Here is an 18085-nt window from a genome sequence, read left to right on the forward strand (position 1 = left end):
AAGATTAATGAACAAATTCCATGATTTCCATCTAATCAATATTATTTTGGATGAAATAATTAAAAAAATCAATAAAATTTTGTATAATCAATTCTCAATTTCAGATTTTTTTTTAAATCTAGGGGGACCAAAAAAAATTTTGATAGTAAATTTTATATTAAAATTTTGGGGTTATTCGTAGTTGGCGGGGACCGGGGCTCCCTTCGGTCCCCCCTAGTTCCTCCCCTGTCTGTGCATGCATTATATGAAACCATGAAATCGATTGGCTAACAGGTCCTGATTTAGAGGGAAACACCTGTCAATAAGGCCCTGCAGAAAACATGCTGCATTATGCACCTGTACACCTTAATCAACAATTATTTCAATGATTTTGTAAAGAGACAATCAGGTAAAATCTTCATGATGTTTCATGTAGTGAAAGATTTTACAACTTTACTTAGAGTTTTTAAAATCAATCCAATTATCATAAAAATCAGCAGGCAATAAAGCCGTCCTTCTCAGGGTCTCAAATACCTTCTTGTAATTAAAATCAATAGAAGGATCGGTTGTAAGAGTTCTTTAGTTAAGCTTAGACCTTATTATTTCCACTTCATTCACATAGTCACATAAATAGTAAAGCATCTCAATACTAACAGATACTGGTTGTTTGTAGCAATCACTTTCAAATAACTTCAGTTGACCAAGATCAAAAGAAGGGATCACCGCAGAATGGTGTGTTAGAAGGTACTCAACCATGAAGACATGCCAAGTGATTAGGTCTAACAAATTCCAATTAAGGATCCTGTAATTTAAAAAAAATAATATGAACTTTGGAATTGTGTTACAAATTCGAAAAGAAGAATGAATTGACCATTGAATGGGTAGAAGAGTCTCAAACAAATGAAAGCAGAACTTTCATCAGAAAGAGACTCCAAATGCTTTCTCAAATTTTGTAATAGAGAAAGATCAATGTAATCAAACAGCAAAGGATCATGCCACTTAGCGCTGCCACAGAATCACCCAGCTCGAATGGACAAAAAAATAATAAAGTACTAAATGGCCTTAGAAAAATAGTTGATATTAATTCTCTACGTAAATGACCTGCATCGTTATAAGCCAAAATGCCCCATGTTGCCTCTGTTTAGAGCATGATTCTCCATATTGCGATCGGATACTTATTTTAATCGCTGAAGAATTCTGGATAAGCTGAGATAAAGGATTCCGAGATTCAGCACCTTTAACACATAATTTATAAACAATAAATCAATATTATACTAAAATAGGTGGTCAGCTATTAAAAAGTTTGACAAAAAATAACAGTGTCTAAATGTTTGAGTATAATGTGTATTATAGTACCTGAACATTTGTCAACACTACTTGGTGAATGTTTGTACATTATTGCTTAAACAATTTTGATTTTGATCTCCTTAAAGAATACCTGATACATAATTAATGGAACATTGTGAAAGGATAATAAATACAGTAATACGATACAAGTAAAATTAAAGTGTAATACAAATAATAAAAAGTTGTACAAATACAATCACATGGTGAATGTATAATAAATACAATAATACTACTGGAGAATTGACTGGAAAAATATTAACCTAATGATGAACTACCGTTTGTTTGTGAAAAATCAAGTTCATTCAGTCTTCTTTGAGATGGAGTAAGTACATTTGCAGGAAGAACACAACGATTTTTAAAGCCTATGATAAGAGAATTGAGACATATTATATATTATCAGTGTTAAGGAACATATGGAACATCAATCAAATATATCGATTAAAAGTTTTATGATCTCCAAATTGTGAGCATAAACACTAATATCAATCATTCACTATGACATATAACGTACACAAACCTGAGGAGCAATGTAAGTGGTTGTACCACTTGCTTGTGAGAAAATTTTAGTTGTCCATGTCTTCACATATGGTGGAGAAGTTACGTTTTTTGTCAGCCGATCTGAATAAAGCATGTAAAAAATAAAATAATATGCATCACTGATATATTTGGTGTATACATCAATAATCAACAAATACAACACACGACATAATTTAACTTGTTTAAATTGATAATTTAAATAGCACATACCACTAATGACAAAGAAACATTAGGATATATGCTTTCGGAGATTGTTGATCTTGGAGAAGGACTATATGTACCCGTGTTTGTGCTAGACTAACTACTTGTTCTTCTTCTGGATACTAAAAAAATAATAGTGCAAAATTATGAACAAAAAGGACTTATTATACGATATTCAAATATTGTGAGGGAGATACCAGTCGGTGCAGATGAAGGAGATAATGATTCTTCTCCGATCGTTTGTGACCTTGAGTTACAAAATATTAAAACATCACTCCTAATGTCAAATATAACAGAATGATCTGCAAATATGAGGCAATTTAGGTCTTACCCGAGGCGTCCATGAAAGTGGCTTACAACCGCATATCTAAACAACAATGAAATTAGAGGAAAATTGCAGGGTTTACATGTACATCCGATTCTCGATGGTTAGTTTTTCTTTAGATCAAATACTCATGATTGCCCCGCAATAGAAGTGAAATGGGTGGTTACGGTTTGGAAAGTTAATTGAAAATCCCTAAAATTGTGTCGTGTTGTTTACGAAGACCCATTGAGGAATCGGGTCGCTCCAGCATAATGGATAGTCCATTCCTAAACAGTACAATGCTAGTTTATTCTTGAAAATGGGTTGACCCAATAATATAAAATGGATACCTTAGTGCTAGCAAAATTTAGGAATATATTGATATTGATATTGATAGTAGATGAATTAGTGTTGTAAGGAAACCAATAATTATCATTGAATTAGTGTTGTAATAGATGTGAGAAAATCATGCAAATCTTTCCTTAGATAAGATGTTTAAATTTAAAATTCAAAAAATTTCCATGTTTAGTGTTGTGATGGGTAAAAAAATGGGTAAACTTATATGGATATATCCATGGATATATAGATTTTATACTTAATATGGGTCATGGGTAAATTTATTTACCCATTGGGTAAATTTTGCGGATATATCCATGGATCTAGTGATTTTATACTTAATATGGGTTATGGGTACCCATTTGGAAAATGGGTAAATTAAGGAGTAGTCATTAAAAATATATAGATATACGATAAGTGTTATCTAAATTTTAAAATGAAATAATAACTTAATAACTTCATTTTCGTTAACAAAATTAATTTTATGGATTTTTTCAAAAATACCTAAGTTATAATTTTTTTTGCAAAAATACGATGCAAATGGAATAAGCTCGAAAACTCGTTTAAAAATTCGAAAACTCGAATAAAAAGCTCGAAAAGCTCGAAAACTCGCAAGTAGCTCGAACTCGACTTGTTTATTATCCGGGTCGAGCTCGGACATAATTTTCAGGCTTGATTTTTTTTTTTGCTCGACTCGACTCGATTAAAAAGAGCTCGAACTCAAATATAATAAGCACAAATTTGACTCGACTCGAATTACATCCCTACGCATGCTGCTATTTAATTCGTTTATTTTCTCCGGTAATATGTCAACATAATGGGGTCACTGTCACGTTAAAAAAACGAATTAGCCTAAATAAACTGCATAAAACTATTAATTAACTAAATAAATAAGCTACGGTTATAGATCCAACTTCTGAAAGCTTACGGAACATATAGATACATCATACATCCAATAACGTGGATTACCCGAGAAGACGCAAACACCCCCCTTTCTTCTCGGACCATCTCACTTTCTTCAAACCCCTTCTCTCCCTACATCTCATTTCAATTAATCTAATTTATCATTTCAATTCAGGTAATTTTGAATCCGATCTGACTTTTTTGCTTAATGGGTTCTTGATTTATCTTGTTTCATGTGATTTTTGATTGAAAACTGTTTGATTTCAATGATCTGGAACATGGATTTTGATGTTTGTTGATTAAACTTTGAATCTTTATTCATTTTGATCTGTTTTTTTGTTGGTAGTGATTGTGTATGAATCTTAAGCTTTCAGTTTGAAATGGGTCGTTTGATCTTTATTGAGCCAAGGTCAAGATTTGTTAAGTGAATAATTTTTGTGTGAAAGAATTGAGAAAAACTAATTAAAAGACTCAATGGTTATTGGAAAATGATGTTGACCATATTTGTTGGGATAGATTTATTCTATTATTTTTGGTTATAGTTGGTAATTTTAATTTAAATCACTATGATATGTAATGAGTTACTGCATATGTATTTAGGTTGTTCGGAGTGAGTTCTATAATCTTGATCCAAATAACATTCAGTTCTGCAATTTTGTTTACCTCTATAATATTCTGTTGTTAATTTTAACAGAAAATATGACATAATTTAATGTAGTAGCAAGCACCGCTCCGCGGGAACATATTAGTTCCATGGTCAACAAGGGTTATGATTGCGCAGTAAAGTAAGAGCTGATGTTAGCTCATTTTATTAATCTTAAACATTTAAAATAAATACCATAGGCTAATGTTAATCCCCTTTTAGTTTATTTTGGGGAATATATAATTGTATCCTTGCCCCATTCTTAAAACTTGTAAATTGTAATGTAATGGAAGTGAACAAAAACGTGATTGGAATTTGGAATTGTGTCTATGGGTGAACTTGAGGTTAAATACGGGTTGAGTTGATATATAGTTAAAAATTGGAGTTAAAACGCCAATAGTATGGAAACATTAATGACCTAAGGTTTGACCTAAGGTTTGAAGCTCAAAATTCGGGTACGCTTGGTGCATGTAAAAGACTGTCAATGTGGTTGCTTCAAAAAGAGCCTTACTTTGTTGCCTATGTTTTTACTTTTGACACTTGATCATACTTAGCATATATGTTGGGGTGAACTAGTTTAGATGCTCTTATTTTACTAGGTCATTGATAAAGAAATTAGTTCTTGCTTCTACTAACAGTTGATTTGTCTACTTATTTTACTTATAATCCTTCATAACCTGTAAAGCATGAATGGTCTCACTTTCTTTTCCTCTTTTTTAATTAATTTGTTTTATTGTTGTGGATGGACTATTTCATGAATTTCATCATGCCAATTATATAATGCTAAATTAGTTTGTAATAATGTATTATGTAACTCCCTTGTTGTAATTGCAGTAGCAGCTATAGCAAAGCCGAGACTATACTATGGTCATGGTAGCCTTTAAATTTAAATTATTTTAGTTGATGGCTGAATTTTAAACTCATAGTGCCTAGATTTTCTTCCAGAGTTTGAATTTGTTATAATTCTTTAAGACGTACATTCAAATTTGTCAATTCTATAGTTTTAGGATATATATGTTATTTTTTAAATATTCATGCTGCAAAGTGAGATGGGATGGCTTCTTATTTCTCTATCATCCCAGAGTAGTTTTTGAACTTTTTGTTCAGGTAGTGTGATGTATTTTAACATATTTTGGCAGAAAATATCTGTCAGTTCTGAAATTACGAACATCACCAGTGGACACAATGTTACATTCCATGTGACTGCATCCAGTATCCCTTTAATGCTGTTCAGTTACATTTGCGAGCCATTATGTTTTGATCTCTGATATTTGTATACCTCTCTATTACTCTATATAGTATATATCCCTTACTATTCTTTATTGTATTGTTTCATGTGTATCAGGTGCTATTCTAATGGCAAAAGTTAACAATGTTGTTGGAAATTCCAATTCCCAGCGTACTAGAAGCAGCTCATGTCCATTGAGGTCATGCTGTTCGAAGGGTATAAAAGACGTCCATAAGAAGAAGAAGCAGGTTACTGTGTCGGAGAAGAAAGAATGGGGTGATGCGGTTTGTTCAGTTTGTCTTGAGTACCCTCACAATGCGGTTCTTCTTCTTTGTTCCTCCTACCACAAAGGCTGTCGCCCTTATATGTGTGCAACTAGCTATCGCTATTCCAACTGTCTTGACCAATACAAGAAGGCTTATACTAAAGTCAACCTCACAGAGAGTTCGTTTCCTATGCATAGGTCAATAGACGAATCCAACTTAAGCTTAGGGTTAGATTGGTCTGATGAGAAGAAGGAAATATCCGAACTTCTGTGCCCTCTCTGTCGGGGACAGGTGAAAGGTTGGACTGTTGTAGAACCGGCGCGCCAATATCTTGACAAGAAGAAAAGGGCCTGTATGCAAGATAAGTGCTCATTTGTTGGAAGTTACAAAGAACTAAGGAAGCACGTAAGGGCAGCACATCCATGGGCTCGACCCCGAGAGGTAGACCCTTCACTTGCAGAAAAATGGAAAAAGCTAGAGAACGAGAGAGATCAAAATGATGTGATGAGTACAATCAGGTCATCTATGCCAGGTGCAGTTATTATGGGAGATTATGTTATTGAGGGTAACTATCGTGGATTTTCTAGAAACTATGATGTAGGTGACTATCTTGGTCTGGGTGATGTTCTCCTTAGGTTAGAAACATATCATGGAGACGAGGATGATGATTCTTATCCTGATGAAATTCTTGAGGGGGGTTTTCATTCATGGGATGAGGAAGATGGCGTTGGGAACCACCCTTCTCGTTCTTTGACTTCATCTGGACGCATCAATAATTATATTACTCGTGTTGGTCGCCGCCACAACAGAATGTTGATGGGGGTTTCAAGGAGACAGCGAAGGCGTAGAGCTGGTAGTGAAAATCAGTAATCTACACTGAAATACCGCGAGGGGGAAGTTGACTAGTAGATCATCAACAAATCTGTGGCTTAAAACTGCTTACAGCTTCCCCCCTCAAATATCCGAATGCAATGATGCAGCAGCTTCTATTTCCTTTGATGTAGGCCAGATATAACTTTGTTTGATGTAGTCTCTCCCTTGTGCTTCAGCAATCAGCATTAGGTGTATGAAGGTAGATTAGTCATTAGTGACACTACTACACTCATTGGTCAAAGTTCTTTTCTATTTAGTTTTTTTTTTAATCTTGTGTCTTGGAACAGTTGTTTTCTATTCTGTGTTCTTTAATTTTACTTTTCACTGCAATTTCAGTTTATGCATTTGAATTCTTCATGTACAGATTGAACAAAATTGTAAATATATTTCTTCAAACACTTGCAAAATGCTTTCAAATTCCTGTGTAATTGCAAGTTTATATTTGGTGACCTTGTGTTCATTTGTTATCATTTAGTGTTCAGTGCTGCAATGGCTAAAAGGGATACGTCCAGTTTTAATTTAAAAAAAAATGCTAGTCCCGGAATATTTACAACCTTTCCTATAGCGCTAATATTTAGTTTCAATATTTGCAAACATGACCTCAAGTCTGATCGACTTCACTAAAATTTGAGTGCAAGTCCTCATCAACTGAGATTTCCCGTTAAATTTTACTAGCTTTATATCCATACGATTTACGGCATGCTTTATATATATCATTAGGATGCTTTATATAATATCATTAGAAATATTTTATTTTATTCGCCACTTTACTAATAATACTTTTTTTTTGGTTCTGGATGCAGATCGATCTTAATTTATTTATGTTAATCCAATTTAATTTACCTTTTCTTACTTATCTTACGTTTTTTTGCATAAAATTTCATGTTTTTCAAATTTTAAAATTAATAAATTTTATATTTATTCACTCTAACTTTATTATACTATATCTTCAAACCTTACTCACAATTTTTACAACGAAATGTACTATTTACCAATATTTTTATTTTCAATTTAATTTACTTAAAATTTATAATTATTAATATTAATGTTAGATATATTTGTGATGTCATGGCCTAATATGAATTTGTGTTTAAATTTCCAGATCTTACTTAATATGACAAATCAATACTTAACTGGAAATCAGTACTTATACTGAAGTCAGGACTTAAGATATCAGAATTTAAGTTATCAGAACTTAAGTTATCAGAAGATATTTATCAGGAAATAATATCAGGACTTAAGGAGACTTTCAGATAAGGCAGGCGGCTGATTGAAAGGAAAGAAGATCGAGACTAAGACAGAAAGAAATATGCATGAAGAAGGAATTCTATGAAGAATAGAATACTTGGAAGAAAAGATAACTAGTTGATATATTTTAGGAAGCAGAATTATATTCCATATCAATTAGAACATTATCTTGTAACTGTGTAGTATATAAACACAGGCATATGGATTTACACTATATGTGTTATCTTAATCGAAGTTATTATTCAATATAACCCTAACAGCTCTCATGATAATTTGTTCATCACTGAGAGAGTACAGTTCCATATTGTAACAGAGTTTATTGTGTTGAATAAAATATGTGTTCTGTTACTTTAGTTCTTATATTCGATTTGATTGTAGTAAACACTGTATTCAACCCCCTTCTACAGTGTGTGTGACCTAACAAGTGGTATTAGAGCAATATGTTAACACACATACAGTTTAAGATCCGAAAACAATCATGTCTGAAGAAGAAACTCCAACCAAGCCCACCAAAACCGAAGAACTTCCAAAAACCATAACCCATAGTCGATATGAGACTATAAGAGTTCCCATGTTGAAACCTTCCGAGTATTCCATATGGAAAGTGAAGATGACTATGTTTCTGGAAGCTACAGATCCTGAATATCTCGACAGGATTAATGAAGGACCACATATGCCAACCAAACTCTCTGTGGAAGTTGCAGGTCAACCAATCAAAGTCTGTACCAAAGGAGAAAAGTGATTACATTGCTGAAGATATCTCATCGATTGCAAAAGATGCAAAGGTAAGACACTTGTTGCATAGTGTCATTGATAATGTCATGTCAAACAGGGTAATTCAATGCAAGACTGCAAAAGAGATATGGGATGCTTTGGAAATAAGGTGTCAGGGAACTGATTCAATCAAGAAGAACATGAAGACTATACTCACTCAAGAGTATGAGCACTTTGACTCAAAGTCCTGATGAGTCATTAACTGATTTATATGACAGATTTGTCAAACTCTTGAATGGTTTGTCACTAGTTGACAAAGAGTATGATATTGAAGATTCAAATCTAAAATTCCTGTTAGCTCTTCCTGAAAGATGGGATTTGAAGGCCACAATAATAAGAAACAACTATAATCTTGATGAAACAACTCTTGATGAAATTTATGGGATGCTCAAGACTCATGAACTTGAGATGGAACAAAGAAGTAAGAGGAATGGAAGAAAGTCAAGGACAGTTGCCTTTGTGGCTGAGGAGGAAATTCCCAAAGTTGTTGCCTCAAAGAAAGGAAAGAGAAAGCTCTCATCACAAAGTTTGATACTGAATCATCAAGTTCTGATAGTGATGATGACTCAGAAACTGAAAGTATACCTGAGATGGACCCTGATGAAGAGATGATGAAGCTGTGTGCTCTTATGGTGAAAGGAATCACAAAGATTGCATACAGGAAATTCAGGAGAGGAAAGAAGTTTTCCAGGAAAGGTGCAAGTTCTGATAAGAAAGGTTTCAGAAAATCTGAAGGCAAAGGAGGAAAGTCTGACAGAGGAGATTACTCAAATGTTAAATGCTACAACTGTGGTGAGAAAGGCCACATATCTCCTGATTGCAAAAAGGGAAGAGTGACAAAGGCAAGGCTCTTGTCACAAAGAAGAAAAGCTGGTCAGATGCTTCAGATTCTGAGGATGAGGAAAACCATGCCTTGATGGCAAATGTTGATAGCAGTTCTGATACTGCTGACTTAAAGGTACCTCAAACTAATTATGCCTTTCATACTGATGATATTACTGAGTTGAGAAGATATCTTAAAATCATGTTCATTAGTTACAAAGATCAAACTTTAACATGTGAAAGATTAACTTCTGAAAATCTTGCTTATAAAAAGAGGAATGATTATTTAGAAAAAGAGTTAGTCATGTTCCATCAAACTCAGAAAGATAGAGATGATGCCTTTTATGTTAGGGATGAAGTTCTAAAAATGAACGAATCTCTAAAAACTGAGTTAGAAAAGGAAAGAGAGATTATCAGGACTTGGACTAACTCTGGTAGAGCAAATCAGGATATTCTTAGTAGTGGAAACTGGAAAGAGGGCTTAGGTTATGGAGATTATAAGAACAGTAAGGGAACTGTAGAAACTGAGCCTATAGTTGTTAAACAAAAACCAAAGGTAAATCCTGTTAAGTTTGTAACTGCAAAGACTGATATTGAGAAATCAGAAGTTAAGGAAAATTAACTTCTGACAAACCTAAACAGGATAAGCCAACTGAAGTTAACATAGGCTTAATGACGAAGAAGCAGCTTAATCATAAGCTGAAAGATGTTAAGAATGTAAACAAGGTAAAACCACCTAGGAAAAATAAGAATGGAAAGAAAGGTGTGAAAAAAATAACAATTATAAGCCTGTTCCTAATGCTCCTAGAAAAACATATCATAACTGTGGAAACTCTAACCATCTGGTTTCTTTTTACAGGAAGAATAAGAACATAAACTCCTTACCTTCAAAATCAGGAGTTAAGAGGCAGTCTGTTAGATATAAGCCACAAAATTCCTTGTTTTCATTGTGGTAGTTTATGACATTCCATTTATACTTGTAAGGAATATCATAGTCTTTACTATGATTATTATCAAATAAAACCTTCTTTAAAGAAAGTTAGCATTATTCCTTCTAGTGTAAGTTCTGATGCAAAGTCTGATATTGTAAATTCTGATAAGGAAACTGTTAACATAAACTCTAATGCTAAATCCGCTGCAAATGTTAACAAACTTAATAAGGCCAAAGGATCCAAGCAAGTCTAGGTCCTTAAAACTAATCAGTTAGTGGTCTTTGTGATTGCAGGGCAACATGAAGAACATCCTAGTTCTGGACAGTAGATGTTCATGACATATGACTGGAAATAAAGCCCTGCTATCAGACTTTGTGGAGAAAGCTGGCCCACATGTTTCTTATGGAGATGGCAACTATTGGAAAAACTCTGAGATATGGCAATATCAATCTTGGGAATGTCATCATTGAAAAAGTAGCTCTGGTCTCATGACTTAAACACTATCTGCTGAGTGTTAGTCAAATCTGTGACAGAGGTTATCATGTGGATTTCTTTGAAGAACACTGTGAATTTGTAAGCAAATCTACAGGCAAAGTTATTCTGAAAGGATACAGGCATGGTAACATTTATGAAACCAAGTTTTCAACAAGTACTGATGGTTCTGCAATCTGTCTGTTAAATAGAGCATCAATTGAAGAAAGCTGGGATTGGCATAAGAAACTCTCTCATTTAAATTTTAACAATATAAATGAACTAGTCAAGAAAGATCTTGTGAGAGGACTGCCAAAATCAGTATTTGCTCCTGATGGCCTTTGTGATTCATGTCAGAAGGCAAAACAAAGAAAATCTTCATTCATGTCATAAGGCAAAATCAGTATTTGCTCCTGATGGCCATTGCTCCTGATGCACCTGTGCAGGGGGAGCATACTGAAGATACAACCACATCTCAAGAAGTATCAGAACCTACAACAGGCTCTTCAAGTTCTGATGGGCCAAGTTCTGATAATTCTGGAAACTCATGTTCTGATATTTCTGGAAACTCAAATTCTGAAGGATCCAACTCAGAGAGTATAATTTCAGGGGGAGCATCAGAAAATGTTGATGGAGACAGCATGGATTATGGGGGAGCATCCAGTTCTAGAGATAACCCTCCATCTGCAAGGAAGTGGACTAAAGCACATACACCTGACTTAATTATTGGAAATCCTGATGCAGGTGTCAGAACTAGAACAGCTACATCAAATGAATGTCTCTATCATTTTCTTTCTATCTCAGACTGAACGAAAGAAAGTGTAAGAAGCTCTTCAAGATGCTGATTGGGTGAAAGCAATGCAAGAAGAGTTAAATAAATTTGAAAGAAATAAAGTTTGGACCCTAGTGGCAAGACCAAAGAACAGATCTGTTGTTGGTATAAAGTGAGTGTTCAGAAACAAAACTGACAGTGATGGCATAATTACAAGGAATAAAGTAAGGCTGGTTGCAAAAGGATACCCTCAACAGGAGGGAATTGATTATGATGAAACATTTGCACCGGTTGCTAGATTGGAAGTCATAAGGATATTTTTGGCTTATGCTGCTCACAAGAAGTTTAAAGTCTTTCAAATGGATGTGAAAAGTACTTTTCTTAATGGAGAATTGGAAGATGAAGTATATGTGGAACAACCTCCTAGGCTTTGTAGATTCTAAATGTCCAAATCATGTCTACAGGGCTTGATAAAGCACTTTATGGCCTTAAGTGTTGGAGTTTAATCGCAGCGGAGCCATGGTAAAACACTTTTACACATATAAAATCCAAATAAAAGCATATAAATCGTGATTAAAACATATGAATCGATTACTAACCTTTAATAATGATCCAAAAGCAACGATCCGAGATCCTTAGCAGCTGCCCCTCAAACGTGAAGCACTCCACCGGTATCCACCAAGAAAACGACGTTAAGGAGGAAGGAGGAGGTGGAGAGAATTAGGTTTTCTGAAAAATTTGGGTTTTTTGGGTTCCAATGAAAATAGGGTTTATAATAGTATATTTATAGGCAAAATTTTCAGCTGAAATTTTCTCATAAAATATTATTATTATTAACCCATTTATTATTCTCATTAATAATTAAAACACATTTTAATTATTAATCCTTTTTCTAAACACTTTAGAAATAATTCTCTCTCTTGATTTAATTTCCAAAAATTAAATTCTTAATTAATAATATTAAGAACTTTTCTTAATTAATTTATAATCAATTAAATCTCATTTAATCAATTATTAAATTTGCCAATTAATTATTTATTTCATAAATAAATAATTATTAGCCATTATTAATTAATTCCTCCACCATTAAACCATTTTCTTTTTATGGTGTGACCATGTAGGTTCAATATTAAGCCGGTAGTAGAAATAAATAATAATAAAACTATTTTATCATTATTTATATAAATTCTCTAATTTATTAAATATGATTAATTAATTAATCATATTTATTCTACATCGTGAGGGATACTTCTCAGCATATCGCGACTATCCGGATAATACGAATTCACTGCTTAGAATACCAAGAACCTATTCAGTGAATAGTTACCGTACAATAAACTCCTTCTACCCTACAATGTCCTGATTAAATACAAGGCATGGATCTTGTGTCAAGCCTATCTAATTTAATCATTTGCTTACCATTTACTATGCTTAGTTCTATGCAAATTAGAAACTCCTTTCTAATTTCATTCACTCTGGCCAGAGATTCCTGAACTAGCATAAGTGGATCAGCCTTGAACATTCGCTTCCTTCACTGGAAGGGGTAGATCCTTTATTGATCATACACTATCTTCGTGTACAAATTTCTATACCCAGTAGAGCCCTAATAATTGTCCCTGGAGACTAAAAACTAAACCAAAGCATAGTTCAGTGTACACAAGATGACTATGATGACCTCAAGTCTAAAGATACTTGTACAACTATCACTATGTGAACAACTGCTGACACGTGAGTGAACTCCATCAGTTGTTCAGCTGTGCGAGTCATGTTCAGTGAACTTATTCTATAATAAGCACCTACATACTAGTTATAATGTCACCACACAAATGTTTATGAGAACAGACATCCTTCATAATGAAGCAAGCATAGTATGTACCGATCTTTGCGGATTATTAATTACCAGTTAGTAATCCTATGATCAGGAACTATTTAAGTTTAGAGTAATCATCTTTTAGGTCTCAATATTATGATCTCATCATAATCCATAAAAAGCTTTACTCTAAACTATGGTATATCTTATTTAAACACTTAAATAGATAGAGCCCGTAATAAAAACAAAACAAGTCTTTTATTAATATCAATGAAATCAAAACAGATTACATAAAAGTTATTCCTAAATCCTAATACATGATTGGACTTAGGACATATTCCTTTCATTAAGCAAGCTCCAAGAGCATGGTATGAGGCATTAGCTCAGTTTCTTCGGGAAAGTGGATTTAACAGAGGGACTATTGACAAAACACTGTTCTATCTCAACCATGGAAATGACTTACTTTTGGTGCAAATATATGTTGATGATCATTTTTGGTTCTACAAATGACAGACTTTGTAAGAAGTTTGCCAAGCTGATGCAGTCAAGATATCAAATGAGTATGATAGGAGAACTTAACTATTTTCTGGGCCTTCAAGTCAAGCAGAATGAAGAAGGAACTTTTATTTGTCAATCTAAGTACACCAGAAATTTGTTGAAGAAATTTGAAATGCAAGATTGTTCAAGTGCATCCACTCCTATGGCCACTGCAACAAAATTGGATAAGGATACTGGTAAATCAGTAGATATTACTGATTACAGAGGTATGATTGGTTCACTACTCTATCTAACTGCAAGTAGACCTGATATCATGTATGCTACATGTCTTTGTGCAAGATTTCAAGCAGATCCAAGAGAACATCACTTAACAGCTGTGAAAAGAATTTTCAAGTACCTTAAGGGTACAGCTGATCTGGGATTGTGATATCCTGGAGAATCAGACTTTAAGCTAATACGTTACTCAGATGCAGATTTTGCGGGATGTAAAATTGACAGGAAAATCACAAGTGGAAGCTGCCAATTTCTTGGAGGCAGATTGGTTTCTTGGTTTAGCAAGAAACAAAAGTCAATTTCCACATCAACTGCAGAAGCATAATACATTGCTGCAGGAAGCTGTTGTGCACAGATTCTTTGGATGAAGAATCAGTTACTGGATTATGGGTTAGAATTTTCTAAAATCCCTATTTACTATGATAATCAAAGTGCTATTGCTATGACAGGTAATCCAGTTCAACACTCAATGACAAAGCACATCAACATTAGGTACCACTTTATAAGGGAACATGTGGATGAATGTACAGTGGAATTGTATTTTGTTCCAACAGATCAACAACTAGCAGATATCTTCACAAAACCACTGTGTGAAGCTACTTTTACAAGATTGGTAAATGAACTTGGAATGGTTTCAGGTTCTTTCTCTAAATCTGCTTAGTTTATGTTCTGATACATCAGACTTTATGATCAGTATTTACATATATTACTATCTTTGTGTATTTTGTGCTTAAATTGAAATTTGTTTAAGTGCTGATTGTTGTCTGATGTGAATTTCTAAACTCTGATAGTGATATGAATGTTTTTGTGACTATTCAATCCTATGAGGATAACTGTGCTAGATGCTGACCTAGTAGTCTTTTAACACAAGTAAATTATGATATTGAGCTTAGTTAAGTTTACTTTGTGTATATTATTACTAAGTCAAAAACTAGAATAGTGCTTCTTATATGTTAAGTTCTGATGTTAGTAAATCTGATGGATGTACAAAGTGCTGATAAGCCTCACTTATCAAAAGAAAAAGAAAAGAAAAGAAATGAAAATCAGGTACTCCTTTGAGATTTAGAGTAAAAATGTGGAAGGGAAGACCCAAGTGCATAGCTGGTATTAAGTAATATGCATTAGAAAAGCAAAAAAAAAAAATTCTTGGTGACTTTTCACACTCTATGATTACTAGAGAAATACTCTGATAACATCATAAATTCTTATAAGCAGTCGTGACTCACTTACACTGAGAAGCTACTGTAAAATGGAATTTCAAAAGATGTATAAAATGAGCACAAAACAGTTGAGGTGGACTCATGCATGAACTCATTCAATAGTAGGCTTCAGAATAATGACATATTTTTAGTAAAGTTCTTAGTTATGCCTTATTTCTAAGATGTACTGAAGTGAATCAGACTTTACTCTTTGTCTGATATTTAGCTTAATGCACACACTTACACTCCATATGAATGATAAAAATTACTGTGGTGATAAATGTTCTTTTAGATGAACAGTTTAAGTGTCAGTTGCATAAATTCTGAGGACAAGTTCTGATGGAAGTTCTGATGATTAAGTTCTGATGTGACCATGTCAGTATTTGTGTGAATAATTACATGAATAAACATTCACTTTTCGAGTTAAGAAGCCATATTCTGATGACTTTTAAATCCTGATAATAATCAAGTTCTAATGCTGACGTGGTAGTAATTATTTACTTGGTTTATTTTTGGTCATTACTTGAACGAGAATATTTTTACAGAATATTGGTTAATGTGAGATAAAACGGTCATAATCATTATGGGTTAGTGGTTAGCGTGTATGTCTTGAAAAACTGCATGCGCACAGTAATTGTTATTATATCTCATGCCCATTAACTCTGGCTTTAGATCTTAGCTTAGGACTAAGGTTGTTGATGTTAGGATTCTAAGAATGGACTATCTTGTAATTTTTGCATGTAATTGATAAATTTCATGAAATGTAATCATCTGATATATCAATGAAATTTTCTTTAATTGCAAGATTTGTTCTTTGTTTCTCAAATTATGTGACTGTGCATGTTTAATTGCAATTTATTAATCTTTACTTCATCGATTTTTAATTTTAATTTTGTGATGAATGTTTTGATTAAATTCTGTTGATTTGAGGAAACAACTGAGGAACAGGTTCAAACATCAGAACCTGTTATTGTAGAAGCTGAGAAGGTCTCTTCTCAGAAAGATACTGTAACTGGGAGTTCTAGGCCCCTCAAAAGGCTTAGAAAGTTAAATTCTGATGATAAAGCTCCTACAGTATCTCCACCGTTGAAGAAATTAAAGAAACAGAGAGCTCACAGGGACATAGTTGAGTCAGATTCAGAGGATGTAGTGGAAGCAGCTAAGGAAGGGGATCAGGAATCTCTGATCTCAACCGAACCAATTGTTATTGAATCACTTCCTTCTGCACATCCAGAAACTGCTCAAGACAGGATACCTACACCTCTTATGTTACCTATAGTTGATCCAGTACATACTGAAGAACCAGGTACAAGTGCTGAAATTGATATTCATAACTTGATTGTGCCTGAGATTTTGTACTTGGAAGCTCCATCAATTCAACTCCCTCCACCAACAACACCAATTTTGGATGTTGATCAGAACCTGGCTGCAGATCATAATTTAGAGGATGATGTTGAAGCCTCTATAGCCTCAAATACTGCTATTTTTATCAGAGGATGTTGATCCTGCAGGATCTACAAGTTCTGATGCTGCCAATGAAGAAACTACTGGTGAAGCTGCTGCTAATTTAGATGCTGATGCAGCTGGTCCATCAGGACATGCACCTCAACAAACAGTTAATAAAGCTGATTTAGTCAAGAAGTTTGTTACAGGGGAAGCACCAGTACCTTGGAGTGAAACTACTAGAGGAAAGGAGTGGATTAAGGAATGGAACACAGTTAGTTTTGTTCCTTCTGAAAAGATTCTTGCTGAGCATCTGGAAAAAGCTGATGAAATGATGATAAATGATGATTTTAAGGCACAGCTGAGAGTTACTGTATTGAGTACTAGGCACCTTCAAGGTCTACACTCAACAACTCATGCCAAGGTGAACAAAATTCAAGAAACCTTGATCCAGCAAGATATGAATGTGAAACTTGAAAAGAACAGATTTTTCAAGTCAGCCTTTAACAGAATTGCCTACATTGAGAATACTCAGGAGAAGCAACAAACTCAAATTGATGAAATTCTGAATAATCAAGCTTCTCACCAAAATCAACTCAATGAGATCCAATCCTCAGTGGAATTGCTTGTCTCTCTTCTTTTACCTGCTGATGCCAAAAAGGGGGAGAAAGTGATTAAGTCCAAATGCAAATCTATTTAGACACTGAAGGGAAAGGATGATGGAAATGATGACCAGGGAAACTCTGATAAGGGTAGAGGTCAAGACAAAGGATTTTCATCAAGTAAAGCTAGAATTACAAGTCAAGGAACAAGTTCTGATACGGGGAAAAGAATAAGTTCTGATACTGGTAAAAGGATAAGTTCTGGTGAACATCTGGAACTTGATGAAGAAATTTCAAAGCAATTATTTCTTAAAGAAAATCCAGGAATGGACTTTGAGAGTCTAAAGGAAGAAGAAGCTAGACTCAAAGCAGAATGTGTCAAGACAAAATCTAAAGCTTCTGTTGTTGAAAAGAAATTTCCAAAGCCTAAGGGTATTGTGATAAAGGAAAGAACAAATTTTGAGGCAACCAAAGCCAAATCACAAGTGGAAATTGATCCAAGGTCCAAGGGCAAAGAAAAAGTTGATGAACCTGTAAAGGTTTATTTGCCAGTCATGGATGAAGAAATAATTGATGATGAAGAAGATGCTAGTCTTACTCTAATTTCAAAGAAGATTTTTCAAA

General features: G+C 34.0%; 1 protein-coding gene across 1 annotated transcript; it reads left to right on the plus strand.

The window, feature by feature from the left end:
• The first annotated feature begins 3599 nt into the window (after nt 1–3599).
• LOC141712455 (uncharacterized) lies at nt 3600–7038 on the plus strand. Its single transcript, XM_074515400.1, has 2 exons — nt 3600–3782; nt 5596–7038. The coding sequence occupies exon 2, from the start codon at nt 5607–5609 to the stop codon at nt 6612–6614; it is 1008 nt and encodes a 335-aa protein (XP_074371501.1). The 5' UTR covers nt 3600–3782; nt 5596–5606; the 3' UTR covers nt 6615–7038.
• The last annotated feature ends 11047 nt before the right edge of the window (nt 7039–18085 follow it).

Source organism: Apium graveolens, chromosome 3 (assembly GCF_009905375.1).
Source record: "Apium graveolens cultivar Ventura chromosome 3, ASM990537v1, whole genome shotgun sequence".
NCBI classification, from domain to species: Eukaryota; Viridiplantae; Streptophyta; class Magnoliopsida; order Apiales; family Apiaceae; genus Apium; species Apium graveolens.

What these genes read in the sequence shown, in the direction of transcription:
- LOC141712455 (XM_074515400.1), top strand. Translation starts at nt 5,607, where the DNA reads ATGGCAAAAGTTAACAATGTTGTTGGAAATTCCAATTCCCAGCGTACT.